Below are 24,605 nucleotides of genomic sequence, written 5' to 3'. Positions count from 1 at the left end.
ATGGGTAAAATATGTGTTAGCAGGTCAACCTCCCCAGTACCAATGCCAATTTTGACCTATTATCTTCCTCTCATGTTCTTACCTTTGATGTATTACTGTATAAATAAACTTCATAAATCATGCACATACAACAAACCAGGTTGATATTCAAAACTAATTTTTTACTATCGATACATCCAGCGTAAATGCATCATGTATCTAAGGTTAAAGTCAAGTGCGTCAAACTAGGTGCATCATCATAATCAAGTAATTAAAAGAAGCCATAATCGGGTCATAATTACGTATCTGTTTGTGCTATACAATAAGCAATAAGCTCATGGGAGGATCGGGTCTTGTTTGACATTGAAAATAAGCAATAGCAGGTCATATATTTGTCTCTGCATGTTTTTTAATTGTTTTGAGGACCAACTTGCTATTTAAAGACCGATCAATGACCTATCAGAGATTCAGAGTAAAAGTTATCGCAGTGACAAACATTTAAATGGCATAACCTAACCTTCAATGAAGACCAAATCATACGTACTCAGGGCATTATACATTTTTTGGTATACAAAATACATATTGTGACCAAGTCCAGATGCAATTGCAATAATAAGTATACAAAATAGATATTGCCATGTAATGGGATGGAAGATTTTAGGAATTTATCTATTTTTTAAATATAAACTTAATTCTATCTACATATTGTGACCAAGTCCAGATGCAAATTGCAATAATAAGTATACAAAGAAGATATTGCCATGTAATGGGATAGAAGATTTTAGGAATTTATCTATTTTTTAAATATAAACTTAATTCTATCTCTTTATTACAGCTAAATTATTGTGTTATATCCATTTAAGGGAACTATCAAGCTTGCAGCACCCGGCCACGGGTGCAATGTTCACAAGCATATTGAAAGATCTGTCAGGTTACCCAAAAGAAATAACAAACACATATTGAAAGACCACCCTGATATGTCTAACTCCGCCGATCAACCTGAGCCACGAATCATGTACTTATATATACATGTTCTTAATCTTGGACTGCAAAAGCCGGATATGAAGACTGTTCACAACCACACCACATTTGAGATGGCATGAGCATTTACAAGGATACTTGCATCCATATTATTCTGACCTTATATTATTTGTTACTCCGGATGTTTCAACCATTTTCGTGCAAATTGTACCAATGAAAGAATGTTGGGAATACAGCATAACCTTGTAACAGTTGTTACCTTTCGACCATTTTCATCACCAGTTGGCAGCCAAACTGCCTCACTATATATTATTTTTAGGTGTAAAGTAATGAAAGAGTATTGATTATTGATTGAATTAGAGTGATTAAGATTCAATGTATGGCCTTCAAAAAAAAAAGATCGATGACATGCATATCAAAAATACCAAGTTAATGTGCATTGAGGTTATTATTTTTTGCTTGATTTGGACTATTTGGAAATATCACAACGATTAGGTTTTCTCACCGGGACATATCCGGAAAGACCTCATGATCATTTTCTCTCAATCGCATTTGTGGGCTACTATACAAGCTAACAGGTGTAGGAAGCTATGTATTTCTCGGCATGATTGGTTCAAAAACCCTCTATTGTACTTGTGACCCGTATGTGTTGGGATCCTAGATTATGTAATTGCAATTGTACTTAAGACACAATTTTCCATATATGCTGCTACGTGGGCAATTTAAGACACAATTTGTTTAACACAAACAAACTTGAACCATGTAAAGCAGGGCATGAAGAAGCCAGTAAATGCATACAAAAACATAAATCCATGTAACAGAACATTCACCATATGTAAGTTAAACTTCAGCAGAAGTCTTAGTAAAATTGTAACGAATATATCTCACCATTAGCAATAGAACATTTATGATCAGAAAAATGCATCAACAAATTACACGTCTTCTAGATCCAAAGCTTGTAATGTGGCCCATCTTTGTGATCAACTATTATATGAAACAATCTGGGTGATCAAGCAGAAGCAGCGTTTCCACATAGGAGCCCATGAAGAATGAATCCTCTTCTCCATAAATTCCAAGTTGTTTGAAATGTTGTGAGCAACGATCATAAACTTTCAATGCCGTTGGTTCGCTGTGGTCGTAATTGTCTTCAGTTACTATCATAGGATCTCCATTTTTCATAAATCCCACTACCGAACAAACATCTTCGTTAATCGTGAATAGCTTTGTAAACAAATTTCTAACACCCTGCTCCATCATCATCCATACAACACAATCTGATTTGTACGTATCCCAGTTGTATTCAAGCACCACAAGAGATTCCCTAATCTTAGACATGGACAAGTATTCAGACCGGTATGCTAAATTATTAGGTAGGTCTAGTATTGTGAATTCATTGGTAGTCATATCAAATGACACAATCAAGTTAAGAAAATCATCTGATTCATCAATGTGTGTTTTATCACTTTCTGGTTCCACGGCAACTGTCTTATCATAAGCAAGAAAATAAATTAACTTGTTGATAACAATTTGATGCCATGTCAGTTCAGCCGATTCACGGGATGGAATATTTGTGGACGGAACCCTCTTCCAAATTCCGGTGCTCAATGTAAAAATCTCAACTTCCCATCCATCAAGATTTCTACTCTTGACCACAATAGGGTCACTAGTGACAGGACAAACCCCAAAACCGATTACATTATCCTTACAAGACCAACCTAACTCACCAGGCAAAGTAATACCAAACGATGTTCTGATTGAAGGGTTCCATAGAATAATCATATTGTTTTCATTAGAAGAATAATTAAAACCGTAAAAGCACAACAAGCCGTGAGAGGTGCCCACTATTCGTAGCCGGTTAAGCAGCTTAGTGAGTGCATTAGGAATACGAGGGGCAAATTCTTGTTGGGTGAAATTACTGTCATCATTGTCTAAAAAACAAACATAGTTCTCAACGTTAGGAGTCTTATGTTGTGTGTACCTTACAAGCAGACGATTCGGGTGAGTCTCGCGGGACCCGTATTCGGCAATGAAAATCCGGCTGTCGATCAAAGACTTGTATTCTTTTGAGACTGATCGGAATTTGATCAGGGGCTTCACCGGAAGTTTTTTCAGGATCTCTACTTGAGTGTCAAAAGGGATTGTGTCGTCGGAATTTGATGTTATTTTCTTCATCGAGACTCGTTCTAGGGTAAGTTTGACTGAAGGAAAACTTTTTTTCGCTTGAGTTTTTTACTTTAGAAACCTTTAATTAATTATTGTTACGGCATCACCTCCACCTACCACTCACCCACCATTCACTTCCAACTAATTATATTATGTACCCATTCACCACTCGCTCAAATTTTATTGGCATTACCACCTAACAAAATTTGAATAAATATAACAAACTCATGGTTAAAAACAAAAAATATAACAAACCCATGGTTAAAAACGAAAAATGGGGGTGGTTTTGAAGTACATAACAAAATTTGAGGGGTAAGAAAACAAAAATATAGGTAAAAAAACAAAAAAAAAAAATTCATATTCATCTTCTTCAGACGGAGTATATCTATATCTATGTATATGTCTGTGTATATATATCATGGAAATAGAAGTTTTGTTTTTCAAAAATTTATAAAGTAACCGCTGGTATGCTTTGGAACTCACGCACGCAGCTTCTCCTTCGCGTGGTCATACCACCCAAACTTCACCACGCGTGGATGGTTAGGCACCGGCAACGGTGTTCACGTGTGGTCACCACCCACACCGCACGTTCCACGCATACGTTGCTAATGGCCTTAGTGACTTTATTTTTATAATCTTGAGGCTTAAGCTCCTTAAAAACCTTTAAAATCTTATATTAAACGGTGGCAGTTTGTCAAATTATTTTTTTCCTCCAAGTGTCACGTATTGAAACTTTGATTTTAAATTACTTTTTTTATTAAATAACTAGATTATGTCCAGCGTAATACGCGGATAATTAAACATATATAACTAATAAAATACCTATGTTTCATGATATCTTGTATTGACAAATTGTAAATAAAAGTATTCAATAATAATAATGCTATATTTGTTACACATATATTAAATAAGTTAAAATTTATGTAAAAGTTTTATTTGCATGATATAAATATTAAAAAAGGGAACATAGATTCTAGTGATTGGTTATCCACATGCCTAATCTTTATTAATTTAACAATAGTAAACCTCTTATTTGAGTCAGACTGGAAAGAATGTCCGCTAAGTAACGAAAAGATAAAATAATTCAAAAAAATTAAGATTGTTCTTATGACTCTAGATGATCCTTTCTCGGTGGAGGAAAGTTAAAAAACAGTGATTTTGTTATTTTTTATATTACTTTTTATTTTCTGATTATTCTTAACACTATATAGATCATAAATATCTTTTATTTAAATATGATAAGATATTAGCGAAGTATAAAATTATATATTTATAACTATAACTAATATTTATTACGTTATATGATAAAAAGATATAAACTCATAATTTGATAACAATAAAAAAAATCAAAAAAAGTTTTTATAAAAATTAATATAAAGTTTTGGAATTATTTTTTATAATTATATCATTAAATTAATTACTTTCTATAATTATAAAATATAGGAAATTACTTTCCATAACTAATGATCATATTTAAATTTATTATATTAAAATTAAATATAAAAAAGTTATAAAAGGTATATGATCAGCACTTTAATCTAATGGTTCTAATTATAAGTTGAGTTTCATCTAACACCATTCTTAACCGTTCATCTTATTCACCTACACTTTTTCAGCCACATCAGCATCACCTTCTCACCACTTTCACCTTCATTTTTTCTTATTAACCATTCACCTTCAAATTTAATACCCCATTATACCCTACAATATATCCAATCAAATCAAAGTAAAACAAATTAACAAGAAAGAGACAAAAATTATGACATAATAAACTATAGGTGAACACTTTCACCTTCTTCACATCACCTACCTATTTCACCTATATCCATTAACAATTCACCTACTTCACCTTTTCATTTCACCCCCTTCCTTCACCTACCCTTAAGAATGGTTTAAGGGTCAAAATTTCTTTATTTTAGAATTAAGGTTTCTCTTTTATATATATATTAAAAGACTATAGTTTTGTCTGATGGACGGATGGTCTCAAAATATATATATATCAGAGATAAATATCAAAATATTAAATAACAAAATAGGAGAAAAATGAACAAGAGAGTCCACGACTCCGGGTTCAGTTTTCACAATAAATGAGCAAGAGAGTCCACGACTCCGGAATCACCATTTCACAATAAACGAGCAATAAATCTACGACTCTGGGGCTCACCATTTCACAATTGAAGTGTTTGAATCTATGAAAATTAGTAAGGAGTTTCGTGTTAGGCTCATACAATATTACGTGAAAAATGGTGTGTTTGCTTGTTTATATGTGGGGCCTAGATGTGAGGGTTTAGATGTGGGGGATTAGATACGGGTGTTTAGATAGGAGGGCTTAGATATCGATGTTTAGATGCGGGAGTTTAGACACAGGTGTTTAGATGCGGGGGTTTAGATACGAGGGCTTAGATGTTGATGTTTAGATACACATGCTTAGCTAAAATTTATATATTAGCGTGAATGTGTTCTATTACTAATATAGATGTACACCTATTTAGTACTTATAGACAGTTAAAAAAAACATGCAATTCAAACGAGCTTGAGGTTTAATTAAACCTAAACAATTGTATGCAGATACGTTTCTATGAATGTACGATCGATTATAGACTATAATATTATTGTGTACAACTATATTTCCCTATACGTCATTTTCAATTAGATATATTCATTCATCGTTTGCTTAGACCCAATATTTCTATGAATGTACGATCGATTCTAGACTATAATAGTATCGCTTGGGTTAACATGGCTTTACATCTAGATTATATTACCTATCAATTACGTATTTCATATAACAAAAGTATTTAACTTACTAAATTATCTATTTATTTAACCTCTAAGGATTTTGGGTGTTATACTATCATAATGATCACCATGCAATTGAAGGTTTTTTTAACGGTAATATTGGGGTGCTACTTCACAGATCTACTCAATATAGAGCACAGCTATTCCCATAGGGGACCCTATCCAAGGGCAGCGGCGAACACCCCCCAAACACCACCTCAGTGAGGAAACCCACCGCCCGTAGGCCCACTGTGGTAAAACCTCCCGAGTCAAGTTCGAAACCATGACCTCGTGGACCTTAGGCCTCCCCTTCATTCTCTAAACCCGCTAGGCTAAATACTCATTGGTAAGCCTAATTTATATATTCTAACTATATATACGTCTAGCTAGGGTTCTAATTCTTTCATTCTCTTCCCTCTAATATATATTATTGCCGTTGGAGCCTATTAAGTAATAAAGAAGACAAAGTTGAAGCAAGTCAGCCAACCGCTTATTATTTATCATATATCATGGGTCATGAAAAGGCTCATATGAGCATTGTGTTCATTGGACACGTGAATTCTGGGAAGTCAACCACCGCTGGGCACCTGATCTACTTGCTAGGTGGAATTAAAAAGTGTGAGATTGAAAGGTTTGAGAAAGAAGCATCAGCTGATGAGATGAATAGAAATTCATTCAAGTATGCTTGGGTGTTGGACAGGCTCAAGGCAGAGTGTGAACATGGTATCACGATCGACATTACGTTGTCCAAATTTGAGACCACTCACTTTTACTGAACCATCATTGATAATCATTTGCAAAATAAACGTATTCGTTCTAATGGGTTGAAGACCATGTCAACAGGTCTGATCTTCGGTAGGAGGGCTTTCCCCCGAAAAAGGTCAAATCTTTGATGATTCCCCTTGGGCATCGTGACTTTATCAAGAACATGATCACTGGAACCTCCATGGCTGACTGTGGGGTTCTGGTCATTGACTCGTCCCTATACAGTCATGAATCTGAATATTTTATGAAACAGACTCAGGAACACATATTGCTTGCATTTGTGCTTGGCATCAAGCATATGATTTGTTGTTGCAACAAGATGGATGCTACTACACCCAAATACGCAAAAAACATGTACGGTTCGGTTGTCAGAATGATTTCTTTCTACCTTCAGAGAGTTGGATACAGACCTGGTGATATCCCGTTTGTCCCAATTTCTGGTTTAGAAGGCAAGAACATGATTGATATATCACCTAATAATGATTTAAGCAGCTGGTACAAGGGTCCAACTTTACTTGAAGTCCTTGACCAGATCATGGTCACAGGAAACGGGTACGAAGCATGGTTTCTCGTACGGTACACCTCGTACCGAAACGCGGTACGAAATTGTAACAACCGTCATAGAAATGTTTTAAATAAATTGCTCGAATCGTACTGTCGCTATTAGAACGATTAGACGGCTCAACTTAATTTAAGTTCTAGGTATATTTTAGACCCAATATGTTTACATGAAGGCCCATTTGATCTTAAATCTTGATTTAAATGACGAGTTTATAAATCAATACGATAAAATACTAGAATTCTAGTCATAAACGTTCGTGTTCATAAAAGTTCTAGTTCAAAATGTTCACAAATAGTCCTTGTATTTATTGAGTTCATTTAATATGGGAAAGGTATATATAGAAAGAGATGGAAACCCTCGTGAGAGAAGCCACTATTCATCCTCTTCTCCATCTTTCTTCTCTCTCTCTCTAAAACACACACTTGCAGCCACCATAAACACACACAAAATTCATCTTTTGATTTTGGGTTGTTAAACCAAAATCGCTTGTACTTTTAGCATCCTTGTGATAATCAAAACATATTTCTGGAATCAAATCTCAGGTAACAGCAACAAATTTTGAGTTTTTGATCAAATTAAAAGTGTACTTTTTCAAGTTTATGTTCTTGATGATTTGGTCCAATTTTTAAATGAAAATTGTGTTAATAGTTAATGGGTTTGTGTCTAAATGTGTTTAGTAACATTTTTATAAACAAATTTGGGTCATAACATGCTTTAATCTACAAAACCCATTTTTGAAAATGAAGGAAAACTTGTTCTTGATGTGCCACACCTTGTTCATGTTTTAAATGGTTTTGAAATCGTTTAAAGTGTTAATGGTTAATGTTATTGTGCATATATGTACTAGTTCTATGTTCTAACAAGTCCCGAAATCGACCTAGATCTTCGTGTTATGAAATTTTCCTTGTTCAGCTCATCTGGAGTATAAAACGGTCTTGAATGGGACGATCTTGGTTCTCAAGATCGTCCTAGGCAACTTGCTTGGTACCTCCTACTTGTTCGTTCGATCTTGTGTGGTGTTGAGATGTTGTTGGTATGTTTAATGGGTAACTGATCCTTTGGATCGGTTTGCTCAAACACTTGTTCATAAAACTAGATGTGATCTCGTTCTTGTACATGGAAATTGGGACGATCTTGGCTATGGTAGAAACTAGAACGATCTTGACTAAGCTGGACACTAAGACGATCTTGAACCCTAACTCATGAAACGATCTTGCACTCTATCAGATAGGACAATCTTGCTCCAAGAACAACTAGGACAATCTTGCTCCTTGTCCAGTGGGACGATCTTGAACTCTCAAACCGTAGGACGATTCTGTACTCATCTAAAAGCAAAACGAACTTGTTCAATAACATACCACACTTGATCACTAATCACCAAACAAATTCATAACATTATTATCACTTGATCAATCACATTCAAGGCTACTTATTAACATCAAAGCTAGTTCATGAATCGATCTAAAACAACGTACATTGTGCAAAACCCTAATCGAGTACAATAAGGGCATGTTCTATCTTGATTATTAAAGTATGAGTTCTATGAAAAACTAAATCGAGTTCTAAAGGCTAAAGTTCATTATCTAAAGACACGTTCAACTCATTAACACGATAAGTACTTATGGGTGAGTTCAATGACGTTTAGTTCGAGTCCAGTTCATGTACTTAAAGTTTATTCAAACTCTGTTGAGTCAAAACGTTCAAAGATCTTTAAAGGACCAAATCATCAGTACATCAAGGACATCTCAGTGAATAATGAATCACAAGAACTAATACATGTGTTTATTTATGATCAGTGGCTTGTGATTAGGTTTACATCAAGACGTACATGGATTCAAATAGATATAACCTAATTATATCTGTGCTTGTTCTCTGTACTTGTAAACTACGCTTGTACCGGATCACTGTGAGTCTTCGTAGCCCCTTTTTCTTACTTATGCTTTGGGGTAAAAGGAATACTACACATGCTTTTATATATGCTGTAACTGCTTTTATTATTCTATGGCTGCTAGACTACATTGTGACATACTAGCCATGTCATGTTTATGACTGTGAGTGCACGATTGATACATACTAGCCATGTCATGTTTATGACTGTGAGTGCACGATTGATTTATTCTAGTCAAGTACTGTAAGTGCACAATTATACACATTCTCATACTCATGTGCAAAGTTGGTCTCTAGCCACATCATACTACTTTATTCTTGAATTCTATTGACGGCATAAATCATAACTTATACAACTTATTAATGTTCTCAAACCTACGAACTCACCAACCTTTGTGTTGACACGTTTAAGTATTCCTTTCAGGTAATCAAGCAAATCGTGGCTAGGATTGGTAGCATGGGACTCATAGCAGACTTCAGGATTTAGGATTGGAGTTTGCATGCTTTCATTTACGCTTGATGGCAATATGCCTAACCGTTACCCCTGCGTGGGAACTTTTCATACATTTATTTAATTGTTGACTTAACCTATGTGTGATGACTCCTCTTTTGCTTAATTGACTATGTAATCGATTAATTATGTTTAATCTATGCACTCATTTAGTATTCCTATGTAACATCCATGTGCGCGTGTGCTTTATCTTACATCCCGAGTTTTCCATCGTAGTTGGGGTGTTACAGAAATCGTCCCGGACGAAGGCGAAACGCGATCCAAAACGGTAATACAAGCGTCCTGATTTGATGTATCAAGGCTGAAATTCGCGTCCCTTTTAGCTTTGGTTCGCCGTACCGTTTAATAGAAATCGACGTTCCGACAAAGAGAAATCGTTTTTTTTTCCGGTGGGGGGGATAGTGACAAAATTAGAAAAGTAGAGGTTGTACTTTTTTTTTTTAAGTGGGAAAAGTTATTTTAGGTTTGATAAGGAAGTGGGCTTATATTGGGCTATAAAATACAATTTTATATTGGGCTTATATTGGGAAAAGATATTTTAGGTTTGATGACCCTACTGGAAAAGGAAAAAGACTAAGTGTCGATTAGTTATGGTTTTTTTTTTATTTTGATTATGAACAGCTTTTGGATTTTAATATGAATAACAAGTCTTTATTATATATGTTAATTATTTATATGTTTTGTACCAAATTTACGTATCGAAAAGGGTACGACGTTTTGCGTACCGAATTGGCGTTCTGAATGAACCTACCCCCTCTCGTACCGGATTTTGGAAGCCTACGAACCGCGTACCCGTTTTCGTTCCACGAACCGTATCGTACCGCGTTCCATGTGACTATGGACCAGATCATTGAGCCAAGATGAAACGCCTCAACTCAATTTAATCCCAAAGGTATAAACATAAAAGAAAAGAAACGCAAATTAGTTAAATTATACTTAGAAAAATACGGCCAATTTTCGCCAAAATTCAAAATTCTCAAATTTGAAAACTGACAAATTGAACCTTTTTAGAATGTTAATATAAGTCTATTGTATGAGTTTCAGGTCCCAGAAAGGTCAAACGAAGCCTCGGTAAAAAAGTGTAAAAATTACAGAGGAGCACGGCTCTTGTGTCCTGCAGAGGCCGTCCACAAGAGCCGTCCTCTGCACAAAGGCCGTCCTCTTCAGGTTTCGTACTTATGACACATTGAACAACTTTCGACCCCTTTTTCTCAAAACCGAGCTTCCGACAACTGATTAGCAACTTAGTTTTGACATAAATCAGCTAACACTACATTTCCAAAAGTCACCATACCATCCATTTATACAAACCAAGTTTCCACAAGTAAACGGATCATCTTACCCATTTTGACACCATTTTCGCCCAAAGTGCAACTTTACATCTTTTCTAAAAAAGCTTTACACCTGATCTTTTACATAATATAACAAAATATGACCATCAACCCGAAATGTACCAAGAGCCAAAAGGAGAGGGATAACTAAGCCTCTAAACCCAAAAGCTTGTCATTCATCCATGAATGACCTAAATACTTTCAAATCTTGCAAATCTTTACTTCAACCACTTCAAGCTCTAAATCAACACTTTCAAATCAACAATCCTAGTTCCCTCTTCCGGAACTACCTATAAAAAGGGTAAACAACTAAAATATAAGCAAAGGCTTAGTGAATATACTTGCATACATCTATGGATACGAAGGAGGGCAAAGTACAAGGACTTTCACATGTAACCTATGGCATCGTCATGTCACATTTACATATTCACCTTGCACACTAACAACACATATATGGATCCATATAAGCTAAACAATCATAACAAATCATATCTATCGGGATTCTTAGGCCCCGGAGGTTCTTAGGCCTCATGTTACATCAACTATCGGGATTCTTAGGCCCCGGAGGTTCTTAGGCCTCATAAACAATGCCCCACATGGGCTTAACGCCGAACCAATTACCATGCTTGGAACATTCACATCTCATGGTAATTGGCCCAACGTATACATAAAGGTATGCAAGAATACTCACTTCCTCCGCAACTTGGAAAATAAAGCTAAAACGATTATGCACAACAAGCTTCAACCTATGATCATCACATAAAATGCATAAGCTTACATTCACAACTTGACTAGTTCAACCTAGTCATACTCAATCACTAGCCTTTCTAAACCCAAAACCCAACCCATTTGTCATTGAGCTTCATTTTCTTTAACAAACACACTAGGTAGTTCAATCTAACATTTTCATCAACAATTCCATGACTAGTCAAAACTCATCTTTTCTCAAGAACTCAAATTTATCACATGCACTCATTATTTTCATAATCAAACATATCATATAACTCAATGACAACTAGGTTAATTAAGGAATTGGGGAAAAATTAACCATAAATCATTTTTCTAGTAAAATCCCCAAATTGGTTCACTCATGAACCCTAATTTTCAAGAGAATTGACAAAGCTAGATTGGGGAAATTTATTACCTCAACAATGGAAGACAATTACTTGAGATTTTAAATCCACAAATCCTTCCCTTTTTCTTCTCAATTTTCGGCCACCACCCTTCACCACCCAAACCCTAGCTTTTAAATTTACTTGATAGAAATTGATGATGATAATGATTATTATGGATAACCTTTCCTTTGAATTGAAGAATTAACCCTTGATTTTGAAAGGAATGGAAGAAGGTTGCATGAAGAAATTTTTGGAAGAACAAAATGAAGTGTAAAGGTGGAAAAAGGAGATGTGGCTGACATTTTCTATGGGTGCCACGACCCATCTCTAAAAATGTGGGTATTATACCCGCTATCCGCTAAAGTTCTAACTAAATTAACCCCATAACTAAAAATAAAATACTAGGAAATTAATTTAATGCCAAAACTATAAAAAGGGGTTAATTTCTTTTACCTTAAAATCTTGGGGTATTACACAAGAAGACCGTCTGAGATGCCTCTACACATTCCGCTTAGCAATGTCTACAAAATTGGTGGGATTGGAACCGTGGCAGTGGGCACTGTTCAAACAGGTGTGATCAAGCCAAGTATGGTGGTCACTTTTGGCCCAAGTGGTTTGACAAGTGACGTCAAATCTCTTAAGATGCACAACGTAAGAATGTCTTAGGCATTTCCAAGAGACAATGTTGGTTTCAATGTTGAGAATAATGTGACACATCATCTTCAACGTGGGCACGTTGCTTCAGACTCTGAATGACCCTGCAAAGTGTGCTGCTAGTTTTACTTCTAATTTCATTGTCACGAACCACCCGGGTAAACTTAGAAAAGGGTATATACCAGTTCTTCACTGCCATACTTCTGACGTTGCTATTAAGTTTGACAAGATGTTGTCCAAGATTGACCCCCAAGTCTTTTGTGGAGTTGGAGAAGGAACCTGGTTTCTTGAAACAAGGTGATGCTAGAATGGTGAAGACGGTTCCAATCAAGCCGATGGTCATTGAAACTTTCTCTAAGTATCCTTGATTGGCTTGGTTTGCTGTGAGAGACACGTAGGCATAATCATGTTGGTGGACAAGGAGGATCCAGAAGGATCATGAAAATCCTACCGGCCTGGCCCCGAAGTTTTTTCGTCTATGAATAACTTGAAACTGGCGTTTGGAGTTTTTTGTTCCGTTGTTTAATCTTTAAGGGTTTGGTGTTTACGGGTTTGGATCCAGAAGAATCATGTGGACCCTCTACGCCACTTCATTTTTCTAGCCAATTGACGTCGCTTTTATCCATGTTATCATCCATCTGTATAATGGGCGCCCCTTATTTTATTTAACGAGAGATAGTGTCCGCGCGTTGCAGCGGTGAGATGGTGAGGGTCATAGGTCAAGTCATAGAGTACGATAGCCAAATGCCTTAACCGTACGGGTTCTGCCATCGGATTTAAAAATTCATCGAAAGTATATCGAATGACATCTCTAATGAAAGAGCATGAAATTTTAAGAACACTCATACAATTTTTATAATTTATCGATATACGGTTTTTGAGATAAAAAATTTTGAATGAATTAGAGGAATAAAATGATTTATGGAGAAGAGAAAAAAAAATGAGTAGTTGAAATTTGAAGAGAGAGAAAATAAATACTTGAGATTTAAAGGTATTATAGGTATATTAGGTAGAGATGTTTAAATTAGTGAATAAAGATAAGGGTAATTTAGGTAGTTCAATTACTTAATTGAGATTTGAAAAAAAGGCAAGATGCTTTATAAGATAGTATTAGATATGTGTGCGTGAAAAGTAAAAATAAAAATTTAATTATGTGCAAGCCAACCCATGTCAAGCAGGGTGGTGCAAAGCAGACCGAGGCAGACGTCGGACACTTGACAATCCAGTTACCCGTTGTTCTTATGATGGTTAGCCATGAATTAAAATATGGAATAACAATTAATAATGGTGGGTAAACAAGGACATGTTAGTGAATTTTCATTTTTGTCTTCGTAAGTTTGTTTAGTAGATTAGATTTAATTTAATGACCTTTTACTTTCTTATCTTTATGATTTTGTATTTCTTGGTATCTTTTTAAGTTACCTTAAAATAATCATGTAACATTGATATCATCTAGTTTGGTGATCCAGTAACCAACCAATGTGTAAAAACAATGAACTTTAGGCACCCTAACTACGAGAATGTGAGAAACAATCAACCAAGGATACAGCAGCTAATGGCACCCTAAACACAACATCTGAATGTATAACCTGTTTTACCTGTTGTGCTATGATCTGCTCGTAGTTTAATCGGAAGCGGAAGACTATACAATCAGCCACTGAAGTCACAATCGCTCTTGCATTCTATCCTCAGAAGGCCAAAGTAATGAAGGCAAATAGACGGTTCAAACAGCTCTTGAGACTGCTGAAAGGAGTTATGTATTTAGCGTGTCAGTATTTATATTTACAGGATATACATACCCGCCAGCCAACCAAATCTTGCTGTCTGTGTATGCTACTTGATTCAGAATTAACTTTAGCAGTTAGGTATCAGTTTGTAAAGAGATGTAATCAATCAATTTTTCTCAACAAAAATCTCAAAGTTTTCAACAATTTACAGCCTGGTTGTAGCAGAAGCGCTTTTAGCCCCCCTAAGATAGGCCCACAATCGCAAGGAAGCACATAATATACAGCTTATAAGATGGGTGTTTAGTTGGTCCCTGTGAAAACTTGACCAATAACTATTACATTCAATCACTAATATTAGTACAAATACAAAATTACCTTATCTTTCTTTGTCAAAAAACATGTGTCGTGAGTGTGGACGATGTATATATGCTTGGTATGATTCAAGTTATGACCATGATGTATCTGCATCTTGCTTTTCTTAAACTCTATTGATTAGTAATCAACTGTGTAATTGATAGCTATAGCCTATAAATGATTCTTATCAAAGCAGAAACCATTTTACAACTTGTCCACAAAATCAGTGATGGGAAGACAGCAAGCCAGTATGGAATTGGATCACCCACATAAAGGTAAAAATATACTACTTTCCCTCAGAGTCAGCGGGTCCATCTAGGGGTTGTGCCTCAGACTATTACATGCACAGAGGTTGCATGTATGTTGGGTGACAATATATGCAGACTCCACAACTCAACAAGCTAAGGTTGCCATATGCTTTAACTACGGACGCAAGTGCATACATATTTTCTGTTGGCCTATGAGCCTAAGCATTTGAGCAAGCACCATGGCTTCAAGGCTCTTGGGTTGAAAGAAAATCATGATAGCACGGGGGTATACTATAGTAGACTCATTAAAATGTACATATTTATAGCGTTAGGCCGCTAGCATTAGCAAATGGTTCCCCTATGTAATGAAAAAGGTATATATAATAAGAGTCGATGAATTAAACAAATCCATATTACCTTCTGACTTTAAGAGAACATTGTTAAGCTTTCGGAGTGTCAGATACACAGACGGGGAGTTATAGGTACCCTAGACCTGGTGAATTAGGTGTCCACTGTTTAAATTTCTGCTTTACTTTGACAAAGCCACCATCTACGGCTTCTTATTCTCTCAATGGGCAATGAAACAAGTCTGCATGACATGACAAATTGTCAAATTCTTTTAACATTGTACGCTTAACTGAAAATATCTGCTAACTGAAAGTAGGAGGAACTCTACAGAAAAAAGGGTCCATAATGGACACTGTAAATATGTCGTACACAAAATGCACCATCAAGCTAGAAATACATATAACTGAAATGTTCGAACTTGAGATCCTGCAAACAGGAAACAATCACAAGAATACTGACGGGGGTAGAGGAATTATACTTCACAGTCAATGTCGGTTGAGAATAATTCAAATTGTTTCGAACAATAGTTTTAGCTAAAAAGGGCCAAATGGGTCACCAGTCACCCAAAATCTACCTTTATAGAGTACAACGTCCGAATTGTTTATTTGAAAATATTTAGATTAATTAATAGTAATAATAGTGATTTTGTAATCACAAATAAGACATTACAACTTACAAAAAAAGGTCAAACGGGTTTGAACCAGCGTAGTCTGTAACTAGTGCTAATATTGACCCATTTCAGCTTTCAAGCCAATACTCGTCTGAACAGTTATACAATCTGCCTTACCCGGTACCCGCCCATCTTCCCACCTCTACTAATAATACTAGAAGTGGCAACAAGCAACATATCAGAAGTGATTAGAAGGAAGTGGGAGAGTGCACTTACAGGAATTGGCATGAGCAGGAGTTCCAGTGACATTAGACCATGAACGGACTACCAGAATGTAAGCTTAAAGAAATTATTTTTTAGAGAAACAAAAATTCTTCATATATAAAGGTGAGAAAGAAGGTAAAATATACATAAATCAGAAACAGGCTTTTGTAAAAGATTAACTGCTCACATTGGGTTGAACCAGATGTGACAAAAATGTGGAGTTGTACAACGCATCAACACAGTTCAGGACAGACCAAGACAATCTATCAAGTGAATTGATTTTTCAGAACAGGTTGACTTTAACATGTATTATGTACATCTCCAACAATATAAATGAAGTTACAATTTTTTTATCCTCCAAAAAGATTGTGGAAAATAACCGGTAGTCACTTGGAAGGTCTTCAATCCTCGGAGTCAATGTTATCATCACTCGTGGAAATTTGTCTTCTTTCTGGAGATATATTTAATGGACCACTTATGGACGATGATCCTAATAAGTGGCGAACATTTGGGGCTGCCGCAGATGTTGATGCAGATAAATTGTAAGCGAAAACCCCCATTGGGTGGTTAAATTTGCAACTTGGACCAAATTTGCATATACCATAACGAGAATAGAAAATGCACAAAGGCTCTCCCTGTAGAAAATTGAAAATGAAATCTGCTGAGAGAAAAATATATACATTCAGAGCAGATACTCTTACTTCCCTTCTCTTATTTTTTGTATAATTTTTACTATTTAATAAAAAATATTCATTACAAGGCCAATAGCAGTACCACGATTCCAAATATAACAAAGGTTCAATACGAATTATACAGATTATAAACTGGAACTAACCGGACGTAGTGGAAGGCCCATTGGACTAAGAACACAATCAGGCATAGGTATTATTCTTTCTCTTGGATGATGAAATCTACAAACCGCACCAAACTTACAGTCACCGGTCTTCATATAAAATTGGCATTCAGGTTGACCAGGCCTCTCTGGGAACACATTCTCAGTTGGTAATGCATAATAACCAGTACGATACGAAGAATAAGTTCCTTGAAGTGTTTCATTAGATGCTTCATTTTGGCGTGAAGTTCCATAAATTTGACTATTTCCGCCTGTCTGTTGTTGACTTTCTGAAGATGAGATTGACCCAAGCTGTCCCTGAAGAGAAGATGAGTAAGATCAGGTCCATTAATATTAAGAACAGTTTTCGATTAATATTTTAAAGGTACGTGATAAGACATGAACTCCACGCATGATGTATGAGATGGCAAGTGGTACTAGTTTTCCTTTGTCAGGTAAGAAATAAGTTTCACTTTTTTGTAAGTTTTATCTGCTGACTTTTAATATTTGATCAGCATACTAGAAAATTGATAGTTTTATATGCATAGCATTTTTATCTTTTTCATCCCGTTGAGTAGTAAATCGGTTCATCTCTTCATTCTTACAAGGTAATAGGTTAAGTAACTTGACGTATGATTTTGTAATGGATCACAAGCAATGCACAACCACTTGTTTACTACGGCAAATATGGTAAAACTATAGGTGGCACAGTAGGTAATTTGGGTCAGGTTGGAAGATAATGGGTCAAAATGGGTATAAATCAAAAAGCGTCATGTTTTTCTAAATGGGCCCGGTTGGGTCTGGTTGTGTTACTTCCTTTCTCATTTAAATAGCATGATAAGCAATACTCTACACTCTACTTTCACAATGTATTAATAACTCACAAATTTGTAGCATCTAAGTAGTAAACTAATAGCAATGGTAACTGATAAAAAGTATTACAGTTCCAACATCTCCTAAATCATTTTATCCTAAAAATGTGAATTGTTCATTTAATAGTATAGTTCTGCACTCATACTTATTTACAAGGTTAAAGATAAGGAAAGGAACAGGTCTGGTATATATTATTGTTATTCGTCCAGATATTGCTTATGCAGTTCATGTAGTTGTCGTTAGCCCAACCAGATATGAGCCCTTTTGACCCATACATTATTTAGACCTGTTTTAATATATTTTGACAATACTAGACCCAGCAATACCAATTTAGGCCAAAACCTCCACTTCTGGTTTAACTAATCAAGCATATGTATACAAAAATACCTTTTTTTTTATCATAAAGACAGGGATATATAATAAAAGAACATATGTGAAAGCTTACACCATAGGCACTCCATCCTGGAACTGATACGACACCCTGTGGTAGAATCATGGGTGCATAACTAGAAGGTGCTTGCCAGCGTGGACTGATGAAGGAAGCTCTAGACAAGGACCAATTTGTTACTCCTGGGTACGACTGTTGTCCAGGACTCGTAGGTGATTGGACTGTAGGATAAACAGGAGAACCACGATATGAGAGCATCATATTAGATGGTTGAGGGTGGTGAAATTTACATGTGCCTCCAAATTTGCATTGTCCAGTTCTCAGATAATAAGCACATTCTGCCTCATTCTGTGTGACAAAATAAAGCGATGCATAAGAATATTGCATCTTAACAACATGTGTATGTCAATGATATTGGTTATATTAATAACAGAATTGAATCAAAAAAGAAAAAAGTATGAAGATACAAACATTTCGAAGTGGATATCCCAACACATTTAGTGAAACTCTTCCAGCAATCCCAGCCTTTTCTCTGGGATGATGAAACTTGCATGTTGCTCCAAACTTACAGGTTCCCGTTTTTAGGTAATACTGTCATAAAATGTAGAGTAACACAAGATAGTTTAAAACACCAATAGTTGGTTGCTATATATAAAATAGAGTATGTTGGGAACAGAATTTTTTTAAAGATTTAACACACCAAAAAAAAAAAAAAAAAAAAATTGAAAAAGAAAAAAAACCCAATACACACTATAAAATTGTCAAGTATTTCAAACTTTAGCTGTAACAATATTTTCATATTTCCGCTATTGGCAGATAGAGAGAAAGCAACATGGATTTTTACCTGGCATTCAGGTTGTCCTGCTCTTTCTGGATATTCTCCTCTCATTTTTGCAGTTGCAATTGCCTGGAACCATGAACAGAAATGAATACTATTTAAATTACTTTGAAGGAAGCTTAAGTTCAGAAAAAAATAATGAACTAGAAAGTCAGAATTATATAGGAGATGAAAGATAAACAGAGTAATATAAATAGTAACCGATTTCAATTCACTAACTTCAAACTTATCAATTAATGCTGTGTATATATGCTTACTGTCACTAGCTTGGTAACTTATTAACTAAAGCTGTGCAAAAATGTGCTTATATTTTAGAAGTTAACAAATTTGATAGAATAGCAGGAAGGTTTCTTTGAGGCAGATCTATGTAGCAACTATATATTGTCACAACTTAACAAACAAAATATGGCTTACTAACTTACCAACTTCCTGTTAGGTGGATGATTGAAACGACATGTCGCCCCAAACCTACAAAGGCCTGTTCTGATGTAATAAGAACAATCTGGCTCTCCTTCGCGTACAGGATAAGGTCCTGCCTCCATTGATTCCATTGATCAAAAGCTCAATTGTCACAGTGTATCTGTAAATCGTATCAAATTCGATCAAAGAAAAAGGATTTTATCCAACATTCACAAGAAGTATATTACTCTTTTTATTGTTTTACAGTAGTAAATGTGGATTTAATACTGTAAAACAATCTTCATGGTAAAAGTGGTACGAAAGAATGTGAGTGACAGTTGTGCATAGAACTGCAAGCTACGTATCAACAATTCTATAAAGTTAGCGCAGAACATGGATGTACACTGCCCAAAAGTTGTCACGTCTCATCATCTTATTCTTTCCAACGTGTTTCACGTAATAACTGTGTTATTTGAACTACTCCCTATAGGCCTATACACATGTAAATGAATAATACACATACATAAATATCAATACTTATATGTGTGTGACCATGTGTAGTGAACTCTAGTAATAAACAAATATAGATGATAAGCTCCTTTGAACATGCACTATGTATCTGATCACTACCAACCTATTTGGCTAGCTATTCCAAGGAGCAAATAGTATGAAGCCAAGCAAGACAGTAAGAATAAAAGGAAGGGAATGTATAAACAATGGGTACATAGTGAGGGATTCCTGTTCAGACTATCCTTACAAAGTCAAGCATTTGGCTCTAATGTACATGACCTAACGCCTAACGGGTATCATAGTCGCCACTTCCTAAATCTTTTCCGTGGCAAATCTAAGATATATACCTAATCAGGTTCGAATTTTGAGAACTTTGGATGCTTTACAACAAAGCTACCATGGAGATGGTTAACTGGTGGGGAATGTATAATATTGCAATCTCAATAATAAGAGGCACATCATCAACTTAAAAATGTATATGTAGAAAACTTTATAGTTTCACATACATAGGAATAATTATCCTATATAACAACCTACTTTTTCATTTGTTAAACCAGATATAACATGTATAATATGTAAAATCTTGTTAAACTAGATATAACATGCAATAATTTAGTTTAATTACCAGGACGATTCAATAGAACTTGAAGTTTCAAAACGACTTACATTTAGATATATGGAATAGTAGATAGTAGAATAACAAATTTTCATTCCTACGTACAAACTAATAAAAAACAACTAATATGATTAAGTCACCCATACATCATACATCATATCATATATGAATAACAAACTAGATATTTTGTTTTACATTAAAAAGTCATATTAAAAAATGTAAAAAGTACCATAAATAAAACATTAATTATTAACCAACCAACATACATCCATACATATAATCACAGCAAATATATTAATCCAAAATCCAGTCATCTAATAAAACTCTAAACCAATAATCATGCAAAAATCATCAATCTTAATAAACATTTCATCATAATCAATAGACACAAAATCATTTAATATAGATTCATTTTCATACATAAACATATTCAATGATCTATACATTAATCTGTATTTATCTATACATATAGAGCTAGAAAAGGAATAAAATATAACACACCTGTGTTTTAAAAGTGGATCGTGACATCGAAATATTTCAGTTACAATTTAGTTTACACTGAAGAAGAAAAAAAACAACTGCCAAACCAAATTGTATATATATTTGTGTTACATATGATTACACTGTGTGTGTGTTTGTGTCTGATCAAATGTATGTGTATTTTATATGAGACAGAAAAAGAGAAAAAAAAAAATAGAGATAGATTATATTATATATATATATATATGTATTTGATTTGATTGGTTTATGGTTCGTTGTCTGCTCTCCACAGAAACAAACACTAGACGAAGAAGAAGAAAAAAAACAGGAGAGAGAAAGAGAATGAAAACTAACCAACCATTTTATTTCCTTTTCCCCACCAAAAAACACCAAACACACACACATACACACTCATCTTTTCTTTCTTTCTTTTTTTTTTTTTTTCACACGTACGTTTTTGGTAATTACAAGCGCGAATTGTGTTGCACTGTTACTTTACTTTACTTATCTTTGTGTTAACTTAGTTAACACGTGCAAATGGGATACTTTAATAATTCATATAGAAAAGTTTTTTTTTAGGATTGTTTATGTTTAATAGTCTCGTAATTCGTAAGGTTAAAAAAAAGAAAAAAAAAAGGCAAGAAGTATATTTTAAGAATTATATTCTATGATGTCACAAAAGTACGTGGGATATCTTATTTATCAAACTTTGTTGGTTAAATTCTTTCAAAACGGCATATCAATATCAAAGTATTTTATATGGGAATTGAAATTTATTTTTTCTAAAGCTAATAATTATTATGTTTGTAAGCAAAAAATTGTTGTGAATAGTATCATCTATTTATATATTAACCAAAAAAAAATTGACAAATTAATAGAAAAGGTATTTTGGTTATTTTAGTTGGAAGAAAGAGGAATAACTTATGTAATCTTTGTCATGTTTGTTTCTTGTGGTTATTGTGGATGTCATTAGGGGACACGAGATGCGATACAAAAAAGTCATCTAATTAAATACTACTAGCAGGGTATTTAAGGTGTTGTGTTCGTTACTATGGTATCTTAATTTTGTAATTAAATGTGTTGGTAGACTATAAGAATGACATAATTTTATGATAATTTGTTAGTATCATAATCATATTGGGAATTTGTGTCTCGTACAAATCGGAACAAATAACATGACTTCATTTCCGATGACTTATGTTAGAGCATGAGGTATGTGCCTCCATCTTGATTGTTGAACATAATTCTATTCTAGTAATTACTCTCTTAGATCCATGGGGGCTTAGGCATAGGACGAAGTGAACGACCGGCCGATTTCCGATTTCTTAAGGGGCCCGACTTTATTTTTTATTTTTTATGTATTTATATAAAAATATATGTTATTAATTAAGCTCGTTACAAACTTTAATAATTCTCTAAAAGTTAAACAATAGTATTTAACAAGAGAAAAAAAACTCACGTACCAATTTGTTATAATATTTATCATCGTTTTTATATCTTAGTTTACATAATTATAATTATTGCACCTATCTTCCAGACCCCCTTTTCTTTTCTCGGCCGAGTTCTATAATTCCTCGGAGACGGCACTGCTTAGATCATCCAATTATCAATCTCTGGTGGCACAATAAACCGAGTCCCGAATGAAACTTGTTTCTAAAATCAATTTAGTTAATCAATGGCGGATTTTGAAATAATATCACGTGTGTCCTATTATAATTCATACATATTAAATGCATCAAAAAAGATATACTTTTATACTTTACTTGGATCTAAAAATTTAGATGATACATGTCTATACATTATAATTTTCAACATGTTTGATAAAATGTTTAATATAAAAAAGTAAGTAACTGCTCTGTCGCGGGTTTTGAGCCCTAATACCTCGACGGTATATGGGGGAGGTTAAGATGTAGGAAGACTTTACCTCTACCTAAGTAGAGCTACTTCCAGTTTCTACCTAAATGGTAGAAAAGACCCTCCAACCTTTGCATGGGGTAAGGATCGAACCCATGATCTCTGTCTCCAGAGGCAAAGGTGTTTACCACTGATCAAACCATGCTGTTTATAAAATTTTTAATATACTTTATATATAAACACATCCTCCCTTTTAGTTACTCCTTTATAATATTATTTTTTATAACGCCACCTTCCTAGTCGAGAATCTCATGGATTTTTCACATAAACAAAATGTTAAAAATTTGATTATAAAAACATATAGACACACAAACTAGGTACCGTATCCACACGATCATTTTGCTCCAATATATAATTAACCTTCATTAATACAATTGCATGATCATATCTACACGTACAAATCTACATATTCGATAAGACCTTGGTCATAACAAGAAAAGATTTTGATGTCAAACGTTATTTTATGTTTTGAACGACCAAAAAAAAAACACTCCAATTAATACATGTTATTATGCTTTTACTTTGGCCCAAATATAATAAAGATTTCAGCCCAACAAAATAAGACACTCAAGCCTACTATCTAATTCCGTTGGTGTGTTTATGGCTTTATGCTCCATGTTTTAAGGACCGGATCTGTTATCTACTTGACTACTTATCTAGTTATCTATAAGACTATAAACTTTTATATAACTTTTACAACCTTTGTATACTACTTTAAATTTTCAAAACTAAAAATGTATAGAATATCCTTAATTATACATTAACTAAAATCAATGATTATTTATCTAAAACGTATGCTCACCGACTCCGTTTCATTGTACTGTCATTTTGCTAGGTTTTATTCATACAAGTGAAGCACACACCACAACAACTCAAGAAGGCAAAGAATAGGCCGCGCTGGCTCGGGGCAGTGGGTGACAACTTAGAGCTTACAACGGTCATCAATCACATACTAAATGTGCTACAAGTTACCTTAAAGATAGTATAGGAACAAACTGTTAAAAAAAAAAATAAGTATAGGAACAACTTTTATTTGCAAAGCAAAATCAGAGTTTGTTTTCGGCAAATACTACTGAGCTAGTATATGATTTCGGCCCATGTTTGAAAGTTGGAATTTGGAAATACATCACCCTTTGAATACCAATGTTACATTAGTTTTCTCGGAAATAGTCAATTATGCCTACTCGTATTCAAAAAAGTATATTAATCAATTTTGCTTACTCGTAGTAACACGTATCCTCGAGTGCATAAAATAGAAAAGGAAAGAAACGAGAACTTTCTCATTATTGACAAGAATCGATCTTTAAGATATGGTAATTTGGTAGACATGAAAGTAATACCAATAAATATTCAGAAAATAATGAAAAATTGAAAGATGATGAAATTCAAAATATATGAACAATGAGAAACCAAAAATAACAATGTTAAGATAAATGTAAATCTTATTGTAAACTCATGTGGTGATTATTGAAAATGTG

At 34.5% G+C, this 24,605-nt stretch overlaps 2 protein-coding genes and 1 pseudogene across 3 annotated transcripts; 1 reads left to right on the top strand and 2 right to left on the bottom strand.

Annotated features, from left to right (window-relative positions):
- Positions 1–1,947: 1,947 nt before the first annotated feature.
- Positions 1,948–3,139, bottom strand: LOC122604217 (putative F-box protein At1g47790). Its single transcript, XM_043777111.1, has one exon. It carries the CDS (start codon positions 3,130–3,132, stop codon positions 1,948–1,950), a length of 1,185 nt encoding a protein of 394 aa, XP_043633046.1. The 5' UTR covers positions 3,133–3,139.
- Positions 3,140–6,410: 3,271 nt separating this feature from the next.
- Positions 6,411–13,168, top strand: LOC122603062 (annotated as a pseudogene).
- A 3,250-nt stretch (positions 13,169–16,418) lies between these two features.
- LOC122603192 (zinc finger CCCH domain-containing protein ZFN-like) lies at positions 16,419–21,587 on the bottom strand. 2 transcript variants are annotated; one of them, XM_043775833.1, is made up of 7 exons: positions 21,568–21,587; positions 19,631–19,788; positions 19,215–19,277; positions 18,842–18,961; positions 18,428–18,718; positions 17,113–17,427; positions 16,419–16,912 (listed from the first exon to the last, which is right to left on the bottom strand). In XM_043775833.1, exons 2-7 carry the CDS (start codon positions 19,757–19,759, stop codon positions 16,679–16,681), a joined length of 1,152 nt encoding a protein of 383 aa, XP_043631768.1. In that variant the 5' UTR covers positions 19,760–19,788; positions 21,568–21,587; the 3' UTR covers positions 16,419–16,678. The 2 variants fall into 2 exon arrangements, with proteins under 2 accessions (XP_043631768.1, XP_043631767.1); XM_043775832.1 differs by lacking the exon at positions 21,568–21,587 and adding an exon at positions 21,235–21,352.
- Positions 21,588–24,605: the final 3,018 nt, after the last annotated feature.

The sequence above is a fragment of the Erigeron canadensis genome, chromosome 6 (genome assembly GCF_010389155.1).
Source record: "Erigeron canadensis isolate Cc75 chromosome 6, C_canadensis_v1, whole genome shotgun sequence".
Lineage (NCBI taxonomy): Eukaryota > Viridiplantae > Streptophyta > Magnoliopsida > Asterales > Asteraceae > Erigeron > Erigeron canadensis.
The sequence above is the reverse complement of the archived record's forward strand: the minus strand, read 5'-3'. Positions and strand labels throughout refer to the sequence as shown.